Genomic DNA, 15,299 nt, shown 5'->3' with positions numbered 1-15,299 from the left:
ATAATGATCCAATTATTGCCTTAAGTACCCTTTACTTAAATTAAAATAGGGACTTCTTTGGCCAGACAGTGCAGATAACATGAAAACTCCACACTGATGGCACCTGGAAGGTTAAGGAAGCAGCACTAACCACTGCCCGACTCTGCTGAACCATATCATCCAGTCCTTAAATCTCTTTATTGGCTTTTAAGGGGTTATAAAGCTGTTAAACTTTCAGCTTAATTTTGGAATGCAGTGTCGTCTTACAATTAATGGATAAAAGGACCTTTAGTGTCAAATTGCCAAACAAACTGATCACCTGAGCGCTTTTAAGTAATGTCTGCGATTTTTGTGCCTAGATAAGTGAGAGGATTTCCAAACGGAGGATGAAAACAAATTCACTAGTATTGGATCAGCCCTTCACAATATATCTTGGTAAAATGTAACATCTGACTGGACAACTTTCATCTCCGAATTTCAGAATGACCTGAGTAGTGTATGCACTGCAGACTTGGGTGCTTTGATTTTTTTTTTTTTTTTTTCGGAGGGCTACCAGCCTTCACAAAATGTTCTAAACATTATACCTCATTCTGGATTTTTGTGTGCTCTCCTTTGTGTAGGCTATTATATAAAAACTATATAACACTTCATTCACACAAGCAAGATTGAAAGATACCTTTGGGGAGGCTGATAATGTTGTCAGAAAATCATTAAAACTCCTCCATAAATACTACAGCACAAGACAAATGGTTGACATCAAATGGGACTTTTGCACACTGGACACAATGTGTAATTAACAAAATTTATTATGGAAGTTGGCTATTGTTAAACATATAAAAGGAACAATACTGATCATATGAAATATAACAGCCTCAATTATGTTAATCTTTCCAGGCCCCTTAGTTATCAAATTAGAAAATCAAGACAAAATAAAAAGACAAGCATATTGAACATTTGAAACCTTTATTTAGTGCAGTGGGCTGTTAGATGCAAAATTGCACCCCATATCTCTGGGAACTTATTCAACTTCTGATTTAACACAGATTAATCAATGTTTAATGAAAAAAAAAAAGTCTTTCACCTTGCAATTCTAGGCTGTCTGTAAAATGTAACCTAAAAGCAAATGGCTAATGTATCACATTGCAGAATACTCTGGTCACCCAAAATGCAGCACCATATCCAGTTTAGAAATCCAGAGGTTTTTGTTTTTTCCCCCACTCTTAAACCATAATCTCCTCTTCACCTCAATCCACTCCAAAAGACATTTTTCCTCACATTAAAATATTAATAGAATGACTATGATACAAAGCACTAAAAAGGTGGCAGGATTAACTCTTCTTTTCACTTTTGTTAACATTAAAGTCCTTGATTCAGAAATACTGCTGCAGCTGCTCTGAGCAACCAATTGCACAGGTGGGTACATCCACCCACCCTTGACCAATGACATCAGATTCTGATATAAGGCAAAAGACAAGATGGTGTTTCACAATACGACATGGGGAGGAAAAAAAAAAAAAAGTATAATGTATTTAGTTTTATTATTCATGATGACAACATTTCACTTTCATAATCCACTTCAGTAACGTGTCAGGAAAAAAACAAAAAAAAAAAAAAAAAAAAAAATTACACACAACTTCAGATGACCTCTGGCTTAAAGAAAATGCAAGATTTTAAAATTTTTTTTTACATGTTTTAACTCTAGTGTCACAGACGTTGATAAATATTTCTACCCAGAGGCCACTGAGAAAACCATTTTAATATCCCCTCACCTTGAAACATCTTGAGTTTTTCCTTGAAAGTAATTGTGTCTTTCAAATGAACACATTAATTCCCACCCCAATAACAATTAGAAGAAAATGTAGGTGGCCAATGGAGTCTGTTGACAAATCAGTGCTGTGTTTCAGCAGTTGGGGTGCCACTCTAAATCCTTTTGTTGAAGCATCCTGTTGGCAAACGCAAGACAGTCACTTTATTCACCTATCCTGCGGAGGGAAAAAAAGAGTAAATAAAAATAATTTTCATCTAATAAAAATTTGTAGCAGGTACACATATGGCTTAAGTGCAAGAGAACAACAAGAGATCGCACAAGCCTTCAAATATTAGCTTCCATGTTAGTTGATCTCTACATGCAGCTGAATTAACATTCCTGCATAAACTTGAAACTAATTGTAAAGTATTGCTTGAAGTGAACACAATTTTCTAATGCTTAGAATGAACACTTTAAAATATATATTTTTAATAAAATGAGTTCAAACATTTTTCAAGCAGCACTAAGTTTATTTCTATTCCATTTACAGAAGCCTCTTAATCCACATCATGGTTGAACAGAATCTAAGACTACTACTACTAGTAGCATCTGACGCAAATTAGGCCAAAGTATAACCATCAATTAACATAACTTAAATTTCTTTGGGATGACACCCAGACAGACACAGTGAAAGTGTGCAAACTCCAGTAAGACACTGGCTGGGCTGGGAATTAAACCTAGTCTTCTAGAAACATTAGTGGTAATCACTTCACCATTGTTAACCATTGCTAAGCAAATACTCTAGGTTAGCTATAAAGAAAGGAGAATGTCTGAAAGCATTTTTAAAAATCTTTCCTTTCTACATCCTTAATATATAGTCTTGAACCAATAACAGAAATACTTAAAGCAAAACTTTTGTCATTATTAAAAAGATAAAAAAAAGTTGATATGTTTAATAAGATACCACATCTCAAAATTTTAGTTTTAACAAAATGGCAGTTCCTATCTCAACCCACCCCCCCAAATTAACCATAAGGGTAGATAAAAACAACATATACATAGCAAAAGGTTCTAAGGACTGAATTTATTTAGTAACTTTAAAAGCACAAACATCACCACAATGACCATTATATAAAGGGTTAAAGTTCAGGAATACAGAGTACATTAATACAGTAATTTTTAAAACTATTTTTCAGCTGTAGTCCAGTATAGACAGACCTTTTTCTTTAATATGGGTAAAACTGTGGAACTGTTATTGCATTCATTGTTTTTCAGCTTGTTGAATAGGTATTAAAGTCAATTTCAGAGAAATCCTTCTCTAAATATTAAGTAATCTGGAGTAACAAAACCATCAATAAAAAAAATAAACATATACAAATAACCTAGAAAAAGCCTTTATTACACAGTAAAGATCTCACAAAAATCAGAAAAGGTACTGTTTGAACAAACCACAACACAAGAATTGTATTATAATATTGCACAAAATAGTAACACTCATCTTACACTTACTCACACATCTGTTGCCATTAGCTACGATGCCCTCACCAGTCATACCGCCGCGAAGAATGCTGATGTCGGATACCATCGTCATCCTCATGACTACGGGGTGCTGTTATGGCCAATCGGCTTCCACCTCCTGCAGCTGCATTTCGGTCCCGGCGATAATCCAATGAACGGGAGGATGACGGTCCATAACGAGAAGTTTCGCGAAACCATTCTTCATCAAATGCTGCTGCCTCACCTGCAACCACAGAATTGGTAAGAAGACTACTTTTAGTGGTTCTCTCACACATTTACTAAAAAGTTAATCTACATAGTATATATAAAGTGTAACACATTTCATACACTGTTTAAATTATAACATTTGAAGCAGAGCTCTTGGCAAAGAAGATTCTATAGAGTGCTTATACAGACAAATATAACCCTTTTCTTTACTGCATGCAACATTAAGCAGAGTTAAAATTCAAACGTAAAAGCTAAAGAGTAAAATATTTCATTTACCTTCTTCAAGGTTAATGTAGTCTTGCCTCTCTTCTCTGTCACCAGTTCTTCTGTTCCTTGATCTTTCCATCACATGGCCCCGCTCACCAATATGGTGACCAATGGACATTCTTTCTAGCCCGCTCTCAGAATCTCTCATAGTCTGAAGAGTTTCCCTGATCTATTAATAAAGATTAAGATAAATCTCAAACTTTACAAATCACCAATGCCTGTAGAAACAATATTTTTAGCTCATCAAAATTCAAAGTAAGCCATAGGCTCCTACTTATATAAAAAAAAATAATCTGCCAGATATTTTATGTTGTCATCTCACACACATGACACAAAGGGGATTGAAGTTTTAACATCCTGTTGAATCAGAGTCTAATACTAGTAAATCAAAAAAGTGCATGTTCCATAATAGGCTGACCTTCATTTAGCTCTGTAAACCAAATATTATGAACTTGTCTACACTACTCAAAATATCAAACTGGTTCCATAGTGGACAAAAGCTCAAAATATTAATTCAGAATATGCAGCAACTGAAAGCTAAAAATTGAAAACTGTACTTGACTAACATATTGTATGTACAAATGCATACATAGCAGCAAGAATTTTGTGCTTATTCTTGAGAGGCCCCACTCTTAAAACACAAGTCCTGCCCCACTGTGTTAGTGTCAACTCAGACTTTTGTATTTGTACGAGACTCACAAGAAATAGTAACTAAAAACAGAGTAAACAAATGCCTGAAAAATAAGATATATTTGAGAAATACTGTCAATATGGGGGTACAATGGTTTTCATTTTCAACCCATACAATGAAATATTGGGAATTCAATTTTGTAAAGCATGCAAAAGTGCAATATTCTGGAGTGCTTACAAGATCTTTTGAGACAGGATTAAAATTACTGATACTTTGTTGGTAGATGTAACACCAGGGGAATTTAAACTCTGTATCCTCTAATAAGTAACACAATACTGGAGGACTGTTGGGACTTTAAAAGGCTCTACAATACAATACTCCCACACCCTAGCATTGCTCTTCCATTTCAAGGCAGGAAGTATCTTTTATAAGGTGATAACTACAGGATTTCCAGCTCCCATCTTCTGTCACAAAACACTTGTAAAAACTTGTAAACTGGCCATGAAGACATTTTATATGTATTTGCCAGTTTATTACCTGTGGTTAAGATTACTGCTGGGCGGTATACCGTTTCATACAGAAAGCCGTTTATTTTTGTTATGATATGGATTTTTCTTATACCGCAACACCGGTTTAAATTGCCTAAACAACATTTGGAATGTTGCGCAGTGGGAAACTGTTTAATGGGGACTTTTTCACTGCTACACCACTAAACACATGCAACGGAGTACATGCATTAGTGGAAGTGTTGTGCGGGGGCTCTTTTTCACTGCTATACCGCTAAACAGATATGCAATGGAGTACATGCGGTAGTGGAGGTATTGTACAGTGAAAATGGACAGAGAACATTCCGAAACGGAAGCTGCAGCAGACAAGAAAGTTGAACATGATAACACAGAAGAACTTTTGCTGGAAAAAGGAGTCACGTCTGTTGTCTGGAGATACTTTGGATTTAAAAGGTCGGATGTGGACCATTATGTTCAAATGTGTGAATACTGTTTTTATACTACTGGCTAATACTGTACTTGTTTTATTTTTTTCAATACTGTGTAAAGTACCTGGGTACTGTGTAATAGTGCAATGACAGGTTGACTTTATCCTCAACATTTCCACTTTAATCTAAACGCTTAGGACGAGAATAAAGTTGACATCTTGACTTTAATCTCGACAAACGGAGAGAATAAAGTAGAAATGTTGAGATTAAAGTCGACATGTTGAATTTATTCTCATAATTTGTTATTAAAGTAGATCATAAACTAAACTTCATCTTAAAATGAATATTTAATTTACTAGATTTTCTCAAAGCCCGTCATAAGTTATGTAGCACATTCAATGCTTTGTGTTAAGTGTTCCCCGAGCCATGTTAACCGCTACGTGCTTCTTAAACGGACTTCCTCTTGCACTAAGAGGAGGCGCAGGCAGCACACAGAATACATTTCATTATATTCCTGCTCCCTGAACATTTAGAATGCGAAGATAAATAATACTTGATATAGTTTTCATGATGAAATGCATTAAAGCATATATTAATCATGTGGGGGCATGGTGGTGTAGAGGTGGGGTCCCGGGTGTTCCCTGCTTTGAATTTGCATGTTTTTTCTGGTGGGTTTACTTGGCGTGCTTCAGTTTCCTTTCAAAGTCATGTAGGATGTCGGGTTTTGTTATGCTATATTAACCCTGCTAGTGTATGTATTGCTCGTATTCACCCTGCGATGTGCTGGCATCCCGTTCAGGATTTCCTCCTGCCTCACACACAATTCTTGCTGGGATGGGCGCAACCCTGAATGGATGGAATAATTAAACATGATGTATAACGAAATTTTTTTTTTTTTAGTTCTGAACACTCTATGGTCTAGGTTTATAACTAACTTTAATTTCAGAAGGATGTCTATGGTGTGGTGATTGGTTATGTGGAGAAAGAAAAAGGAAGGATAGGACGAGAATAAAGTGGAAATGGCGAGAATAAAGTCAACATTTAGGTTTTTTTTTGTTCACTGTGTCTGCATTTTTTTTTCTTCACTGTGACCCTAATACAATTCCGTAGGGCTATACCACAAATAGCATTATAAATGCAAGTTGCAATTTTATTATTTATGTATATAGCTTAGCTTGAAGCAAGGTCCATATTAATGCAATTTGCATTAATGATGGTTCAGTTGGTAAACAGGTCATCACCAAGTTGCACTTGTTTTATTTTTATTTGGTGAATACTGTGTAATGCACCTGGGCTCGAAGTCTTGATAGTATTATCACTGGAAGTTGCACTATTATTTATTAGTTTAAATATTATGCAGTTTAATGATGGTAAAGGTGTTTAAAAAGTCACTTTAATGTGTCAGTGGACAGAGACTGTTAACATTAACAGAAAGTGTAGCTAGTTTACAAAAAAATATGTACTATTATTCCTTTTCTAAGACATGTTCAGTGCAGTACAACTTTTGAGAAACACCTCTGAATATTTTACTAAGTCTAAATGTCTCTTTGGATGGTTGAAAATTTTAGTTTAAGTTGTTTGCAAAATTTGTTCAATAAAAAAAGGTTCTATATTTTGACTGCAACTGTCATGCAATGTAATTCCTTCTCTTCATTAGTGCCACCCCCTTGAAAACTATCACTTTATGGGGCCAGGCAAACCTGAAATAATACTTTTGTGCACATTAAATAAATGGGTTTTTTTTTTTTTGTAAAATGTATATTTCTCATGACAGTGGAATAGGTTTATTCTTAGCCAGTCTACTGCAGTAATTGCAGTGGAAAAATTGGTTAACATCCACTCATGCATCTGTCACCTGGTGCTTTTAATAAAAAGACAACGCTTATGTAGATTCTGTCCCACATAAGCCTGAACTAAATTAAGTGGATCAGGTATTGTACAGATGGATTGGATGGATGAACAAATTGTCAACGTTTTATTTTTTGGGGTCATTAAATCATGTTTACTAAAAAGAAAAGTTACTTGATAAATACATTTTCCTAGATACTGCATTAGGATTGACGGACAAAGAACTTTTTATATGAGATGATAACAAACTGGCAAATTATGTAATCATAATTATTGAAACAATAGCAGCATCCCTCCTGTGCTCATTCCATTGTTTTACGGATAGGCTGCATAAAACTTTAATTTCGGTCTGTATACATGTTTGGAGCATATTTGCTAGGCATTACTTCAGTGTAATTAAAACCTAACCTAGAAATGACAAACAAAAAGCATCAACTAAATCCTTACTGCATGAGAGAGAGAGAGAGAGAAGCTAAAAGAGTTAGGTTTTACTGAATACAACTGTTTGATTCACCAAACCTATGAACCTGTTGCATTTGAACCACTGATACACTATTTGCAGTTTACAAGTAGAATTTTTGTCTTGACCCGATTTCCATGAAACCATTCAAATAATACTAACTGTTTTTCATCCTACTTGTTTCCTCAGTGATTTAATTAAGAAGCCTGGTCACAAAAAAATCTGTACCCATTTTTAAAATTGGATGTTAATACACCATTAATGAGCAATCCATTATTTGATGTAGACTTTCTTTCAAAATACAGACATATTTATTATCACTCTTTTTTCTTAAAGTTAAAGACATCAGAAAACAGACATGGCTTAATCTGCAGTTCAACAAGCTGTACAACTGTATCATTCTGGCTATACCACCCATATGGAACAAGGGAGCCAGGACAAAACTGGTCTATAATCTCTTAAAGGCTTCAGATTTACAATTAACGAGTCATATGAAATCAAAACTACTTTATATTCTGTCTGAATAATAAGGACACCACGTTGAATTGAAATTGAACCAAAAGTGGGCCACCTAGAGGAAATAAAGAGAAAAGTACATACATACATACATTTTTGTGCATATGAACAGTAGTAGCAGGGGAACCAAATAAATTTCAGAATGAAATATAGCCTATTTAGTTACTCTGTTAAAATAAGGAATCTGAACAATTTTTGGTTCAATGATGTGGATGTGTGTATTTATTAAACTGATAAACATAAGAAATACTTTCTAATCCCATTATGCACAATGAAAAGTCCATATTAAGCACTATACTGAGCCTAGATTAATTCATCCAGAAAGAATGAAAACTCACCCCACCAGGTGCTGTTCGCATCTCAGAGGTCTGCTGATAAACTTTGGGTGCTCCTGAACCAGTGTTTGAATAAGCAAAAATTGTGGAGGAGAAAGTCTGGCAGTTGGCTGAACCCGCCATGCGCTCCTAAAGAAAAAGGTGATAAACAGAGGTAAAGGATGTTATTAATGCTGCACTTAAAACAGATATAAATTGAAAGCCAAGGTGGCATCATAAACAACCACCATTTGGAATCATTCAATGTTAATACATTGTTCAGAATAACTTAAGAATAAACAGCAAAAGATTTTCTCCTCAGTAAAACATTTGTAAATCTCTTAGATTTAAAATAATGTTGCTAGTATGAGGTTGTTTCACACTTTAAAAAAAAAAAAATGTTCACATGCGGCTATGTGCAAAAATACTGTATATGAAACAATCAAAAATAGGTAGAAGATATTCTTGTGCCCTGTCACAATTAGGTATAATATTTCCAAAGGCAAGCAAAAAAGACATGTCAGATGAAATTGCCATTGCATTATGCCTAGGCTAGGACACAACTTTTTAAATGTGGAAGAACTGTGTTAAATTGGGCAAGGATAGCAAAGTCTCCCAAGTTTTGATATCTGCACTCAAACAACCTTACAGTGAGGCACAATACTACAGTATCACTGTCCAACCCTTTATTCCTCAGTTTACAGATTAGAACTGTTCTCAGGACATGTGGAAGTTTTCTGCCCCTGTTCCCAACCATCCATTATATGACTATTTTTTTCTCCTCTCCAAACACATTTCCTTTTTGCATTGCCATCTTCATAATTCCATTATTACATCTATTCTGGTCACTCGGAGATGATCACTGACCTATCCCAGTCAACTCCATTGTGTTAGGACACTTTTTTCAAAAACATCAAAACTTTCTCCAGAAACTAATTATCAACACATCCAATATAAAATTATTCATAGGATTTATCACTATCCTAAAAAAAGAGTTTCCTGATGGGTTTAGCTCCTGACAAATGTTAAGGAATAACAGGAGTAGCAGGCAAACATAATTACAGCCACTGACCATTACAGATATCATGTTAATGTTAAATGGTAAATTATAGTGTGACCAGATTTTCAAAAAGTCCCAAACCGGGACATCTGTGTAGCATGTATGCCCATGCATAAAACCCATCCCTGTTTGTTTAATGGCTGCTTTATCTCATTGTCAGAAGGGGATCTGGGCAGAAGGAAAAAACCCACTTTGAATGCATAGGAGCCCACATGGTTCCTTAGACACAAGCTCACAGTAGCTCTCCTTTAGACTATGAAAATGCAGAAATGAAACATTCTATAACACAGATAAAAGTAATTTCTTCACACTTTGATTTGTCTTCAACACCCACAAGGATTAGTTTATAGTACAAAACAACCTTCCTTATCACATGCAATTTTGTGGGTATCCACATACAAGTTTCTGAAACAGTTTACTTGCCATATTCTCCATCATACTTCCCATCATTCCAAACATATCCATGAATCCTCCACCCTGTGAAGAGAAAGAAAGGGGTGGGGAGTGGAGCAAAATGTATTTACTGCAAAAAAAATGAGAGGAATGTAAAATGCTACTCTAAAATGATGCTCTTAGAAATCTAGCAGATACTGCAGCTTTGAATGGGTGCAGACTTACCATGCCCATCATGCCAAAAGGTGACAAAGCTCCATGCTGCAGAAAGACAAAAATGTACAGCAAAAATTAGTTTTGAACAATTCATTTTATTATATTCAACGCTAATATTAAAATTTCATATCCTAATAAACTTTGAACCAATGTAAACTGAAATCTCTCTCTACTGTATAGCACTAACATATATAAACAGAAGTAAAAGAACAGCTCTGTTATAAAGTACATTCAAGAGACAGAGTACAAATCTCTGGGTCAAAAAATCTAAAAGCCCATTTAAGCACCTGGATGGCAGAATTAGCCTCTCATTAACTTGTCTGAAACTAAAAATCAGTAGCCACAAGAGCCTTCCAGGAATAAAGTTCCTAGCCAATTTGGATTTGATAATTCACCAAACAATCACATTTTTGAACATGTGAGAGGAAAACTCATGTAAACATGGGGAAAACACTTAAGCTCCACACAGACAACAAATTATAAAATGGCAGATCTATGAATCAGGAATAGCAACTACAGCACCACCATGTGCCCAAATACAATGATCATCACTTCACTTAAAAGTAAAAATAATAGAAGGCAAATCAAAGAAATAAGGTTATACTTGTGTCTTGTAAATCAATATTGATCATAAAAAGTGGCACAGCATCTTGTTATAAAGGTCTAGAGTCATGAACATGAGTGTTCCCTGGATAGTTGAGTTTCCCATGAAATCTAAAAATGATTAATTTTAGACTTTAAAATCTTATTAGAAACAATGTATTAATGTTTTCAGTCTACTGACATTTAGGTGTCTCTACAAAGCATTTTAGGATTATGTGGATTTTTGCCTCTCTCCTCAATATCAATAGCAGTACTGACTTGATTGTCTATTAAGTAGCAGTGGTTTGTTAAATTTGCAGTTCACTTGTAGTCTTGGGATAAACTATTACTAAGCTTATTGTGCTTTACTATAAAATGTTCTCAGACAGTTAATTTATACTTTCTTGCAAGCCAAATGTTATTGTATGTTTGCTAATTTCTTGTACACCTATCATTAAAGAGTCTGCTAAATAAATAAATATACTGGAGATGTTACTGAATAAGAAAAAGAGGGGTTCACACCATTGCTTGATCCACACACAGCCTGTCCAAGATTAATGTCTCTAAATGCAAACAAATGCACACAATTTCATCTTTATGCCACTCCAGGAACTTCATGCAGCAGGCACGTACAAAAAACAAGCTAAAAGCAATGTAAATGCATACGCAAATGCATACACATTATATAGGAATAATCTGTTCTGAGAAATGTACACTTGAGAAAAAAAAATCAAAAGCAAAACTGAAGTTGTGAATTACATCAGTGATATTTAAAGAAATGATGGGAGCATGTGCTGATACAGCGTGATTCTGCCCCCACCACACGATGAATGACCTCAGGATCCTAGATTAGGACCTGAATGTAGCCATGCAATGAGTGACACCTCAGCACCACACTAGTCCAAATGTAGTAATATACAGTGATTTTTTTTTTTTTTTTTTAAACAGTGGCTGGAGTTCCAATCCTGCCACCAACCCCCATAATTTTCCTCTAAGTTGGAGGATATAGATTACTGTCATACCCAAGATGAAGCAACTACAGGTTAATGGCCTTGCTCTGGGGCCCAAAAGAGTCACTTCTGGCATTTACGGGATTCAAACCAGCAACTTTAGGATTACTGGTGCAGATCCCTAGGCTCAGCTCCATCACTCCGCCCATAGTTTATGTTTGCACTGCATCAACTTTAAAGAAACTGTATTGCTTTGGCAATACATACATACATACATACATTTTGTGTTTTAGGGAAATAATTAGATGATGGTTTAAAAAAAGGTGGAGGGAAGGCATAATGATGCAGTGGATAGGAATGCACTCTTGCAGCTTTTGGAAACTGTGCCAGTTAGCAACATGGTCACCATTTGTGGGGAGTTTGCCTGTTAGCCCAAAGTGTCTCCACAAGTTTTGATCCAATACTTAGAAGTAAGCATGTTAGTTAACAGATGGTCCTAAATTGCTCGTTTGCATGAACATGCTATAAATGAACTTGTACCTTGTTCCACATTGATTCACGCATTGTGGCATAAAGAGCTGGATTTGGAAAGGCTTCTTCGGTTTAAGGAGGTCAGAAAATTTATAAAGTGTAAATAGGAAAGGCTTTGCAAGTTTGTAAAATGTACTACAATGTAACTCAACTATTATCATATCTGTAGAAGAATAATAAAGTGGTATTTAATCCAGTTATTTTATGGAGTAAATGTGATTAATGCCCATCTGAATGAAAACAAGGCTAACTGTACAAAGGAATAAACAGACAATTATACAGCTATAGACACATATATATATATATATATATACACATACATACATACATATATATATATATATATATAAAAATAAAGTTAAAATTAAATGTATGTGAAGAATCAAACAAAGTTAGAAACATGAAATAAACATTCTTAAGCATTTACATGTTCTCTTATGTCAAGTCAATTTTATTTATAGAACACATTTAAAAAAACAGAATACACCAAAAAGTAAATACTAACATACAAGTTCAAAAAGCTAAGAAATAAGGCTGATCTGCTGTAATATCATGTTTCTTACTTTTGTTTCTTGGTTCTCTTAAAAAAAAATCTAAATAGGCTTTGACAATATTATTATAACAGATTAACCGGTCATTTTTTAACTTTTGTCCAGGAGTATGAAATGTATCAGACTAGCGGAGAGGTGGCTCTGGGGCTATGGATCTGCACTGGAATCTGGCAATTTGCCGGTCTGAATCCTGTTAGTGCCAAAAGGATTCCTACTCTGTTGGGCCCTTGAGCAAGGCTCTTAACCAACAATTGCTCCAGTGGTGCTGTACAACGGCTGACCCTGTGCTCTTACCCCAAGGAGGTACTGCCTAATACAAGAAATTGTATAAAGTGAATAAAAAAAAAAAAAAAAACTCAGACATTTAGCAACCACTCTGCGAAAAGCGCTATACAAAAATATTGAATTTTATAATACTGTTATATAAAAAAATAAAAATAAAAAAAACCTTTAAAGCAGAAGAATACAAATAATGTATATAAACATCTTTAGGTCTATTTATTAACTAATCAATTTATCAATGAATAAAAACTAAGATAACTATTATTACACAGTTGATAAATAACACTTGCAACTAGCTAAAAATGTTTTTTTTATGTGCATTTAAAACTTTGCTTGGAAAATGCCAAACAATACAAAAGTTCCAAGAGCGTTCAATATATCAGAACTTTTATTTAAAAATGTCTTCTAGTGGTGAAAGATTGAATTTTAAGACAGTTGTTTATCTCCTCACCAATGTCGAATTATGCAACTTACATTAAACGGTCAGATATTACAGTACATCAACAACACTGTTACAGAATATTCTAACAACATATTCATATGTTACATATTCATTGGCATAGTGTGTAACTATTTAGACCACTCAGCAGGAACCTTCTGTAGGTTCTTCCTCACCTGAACTTGAGGTCTTCGAGCTGGTTGTAGGGGACTACTGACAGCTCTACCGTCTGTGATGCCCAAGAAAGGATCTAAGCCAAATGAACTGAACATGCTTCGCATCTGCTGCTGGTGTGCTGTAAAGGGATCCCTGTAGAGAACAAATGGAGTAGGATAATTAAGTTAGCCAAAAAACAGCATGCTGGATACAATTCAGTGTAGGATTTATAAAGACATGGAACTTTATTTTTTTTTGGCCAGGAATTTAAGCAGCAGGTGACAAAGTTTGAGTAGTTGAATATCGCAGGTGGCAACAAAAACAACTGCAAACAAAGTATGTTTTTGGGCTGTTGTCACAACACTGTCATCTCACACCAGAAACACCAGTAATCCATGTGGGCCAACAAATGTGTAATGACACTGTCCTTTGACACCTATAACAGTTACCTAAATGAAAAACTACAAATCAAATTGGCATTTTATAAAAATGTTGTGCCAGGATACCCTACAAGCAAACATTATAAATGTTCCAAATTAGTGAAACTACTTTGATGTTTGCATAGTCAGGAAAAATTCAACTCCATACATGGGTATATTTTGAAGATGTACGTATTTAAATGGCCGAAACCATATAGCACACCACCGGGTGCAAGCACAGCACCACCATGTTCACACAATGATTCTACCAAGGACGGGGTAGTACTCGCTAACGGAAATACGGAGAAATGTACAAAATGGCCAGCTACTTTCCAACCGTGAGCGCTGGATCACTCCCAACCACTAGTACAGTTAAATACGGAGTTAATGGATTAAAACATAAATTAATTAAATTCGCTCTCAGACTCTATAAATGCTAGGCTGATCATCAAAACAAAGACAGCTTATTATTCAAAAATACACCACAAAAACGCCTCAACACCATGCAAGTAAAGGTTTGTGACACAGAAATGTGAGTCAGGATGACCAATAACATTACGGAATGAAAGTGACACTCACATCATGAAGGGATTGTCATCCATGTCGCTCAGATACCGGAACATCTTGTGTTGAATTCCTGTAACACAAACCTATTAACTTGGCACTACAGTACACTGCCACACAGGCTGACCAGACTGTATTGCCCGAGGCCACCCGAATTCAATCTTTTTTTTTCCTTTAGCGTTGACAATCTGCAATATTTTTCACTCAAATGGCTATATATCTAGGGATCCACTCCGAGTCTTTATACCGGGTATCGTCGCCACTGTGATACACTCCAGTTTTCTTCAGCCCAATGTCTTCTTCCAAAACAACAACAGCGGAAGCCAGAGATGGAGGCTTTTACAAACCGACTATAAAAATCTTGTTATTAAAGACTTTCAGCGCAATACTTCGATGTGAAAATAACAATGTGTCATTGACTTAAGCCTCCTTTCTGTAAAGACAACCGCCTAATGGCGAATTCTTTTGTTTTGAATATATTTTTACCTTCGCTTACGGACAAAAGCGAAATGAAAAATCACTATCGACCTAGCCCCGGAAGTGGCGTCAAAGATGCCGTCAGGGTTGACACGAATTAAAGATAAAACAGACCCATAATCAAAGTGGTGCTTATATACACGAATATTACACACACTCAGTCAGATGCATACGGTTAAACATATCCTGGCAGAACAACAAACACATTAATAATATTTACACTGAAAGCAATTAAAATTAAACTGAGGGCAAACCCCA

The 15,299-nt window shown here is 35.3% G+C and overlaps 1 protein-coding gene across 2 annotated transcripts; it reads right to left on the bottom strand.

Moving 5' to 3' along the window:
- Positions 1 to 924: 924 nt before the first annotated feature.
- mlf2 (myeloid leukemia factor 2) lies at positions 925 to 15,131 on the bottom strand. 2 transcript variants are annotated; one of them, XM_039763639.1, is made up of 8 exons: positions 14,580 to 15,131; positions 13,602 to 13,734; positions 10,100 to 10,135; positions 9,905 to 9,958; positions 8,446 to 8,571; positions 3,728 to 3,887; positions 3,240 to 3,467; positions 925 to 1,961 (listed from the first exon to the last, which is right to left on the bottom strand). In XM_039763639.1, the coding sequence occupies exons 1-7, from the start codon at positions 14,621 to 14,623 to the stop codon at positions 3,268 to 3,270; spliced, it is 753 nt and encodes a 250-aa protein (XP_039619573.1). In that variant the 5' UTR covers positions 14,624 to 15,131; the 3' UTR covers positions 925 to 1,961; positions 3,240 to 3,267. The 2 variants fall into 2 exon arrangements, with proteins under 2 accessions (XP_039619573.1, XP_039619572.1); XM_039763638.1 differs by having other exon boundaries at positions 3,236 to 3,467; positions 14,580 to 15,127.
- Positions 15,132 to 15,299: the final 168 nt, after the last annotated feature.

The sequence above is a fragment of the Polypterus senegalus genome, chromosome 9, assembly GCF_016835505.1.
Source record: "Polypterus senegalus isolate Bchr_013 chromosome 9, ASM1683550v1, whole genome shotgun sequence".
Classification (NCBI taxonomy): Eukaryota; Metazoa; Chordata; class Cladistia; order Polypteriformes; family Polypteridae; genus Polypterus; species Polypterus senegalus.
The sequence above is the reverse complement of the archived record's forward strand: the minus strand, read 5'-3'. Positions and strand labels throughout refer to the sequence as shown.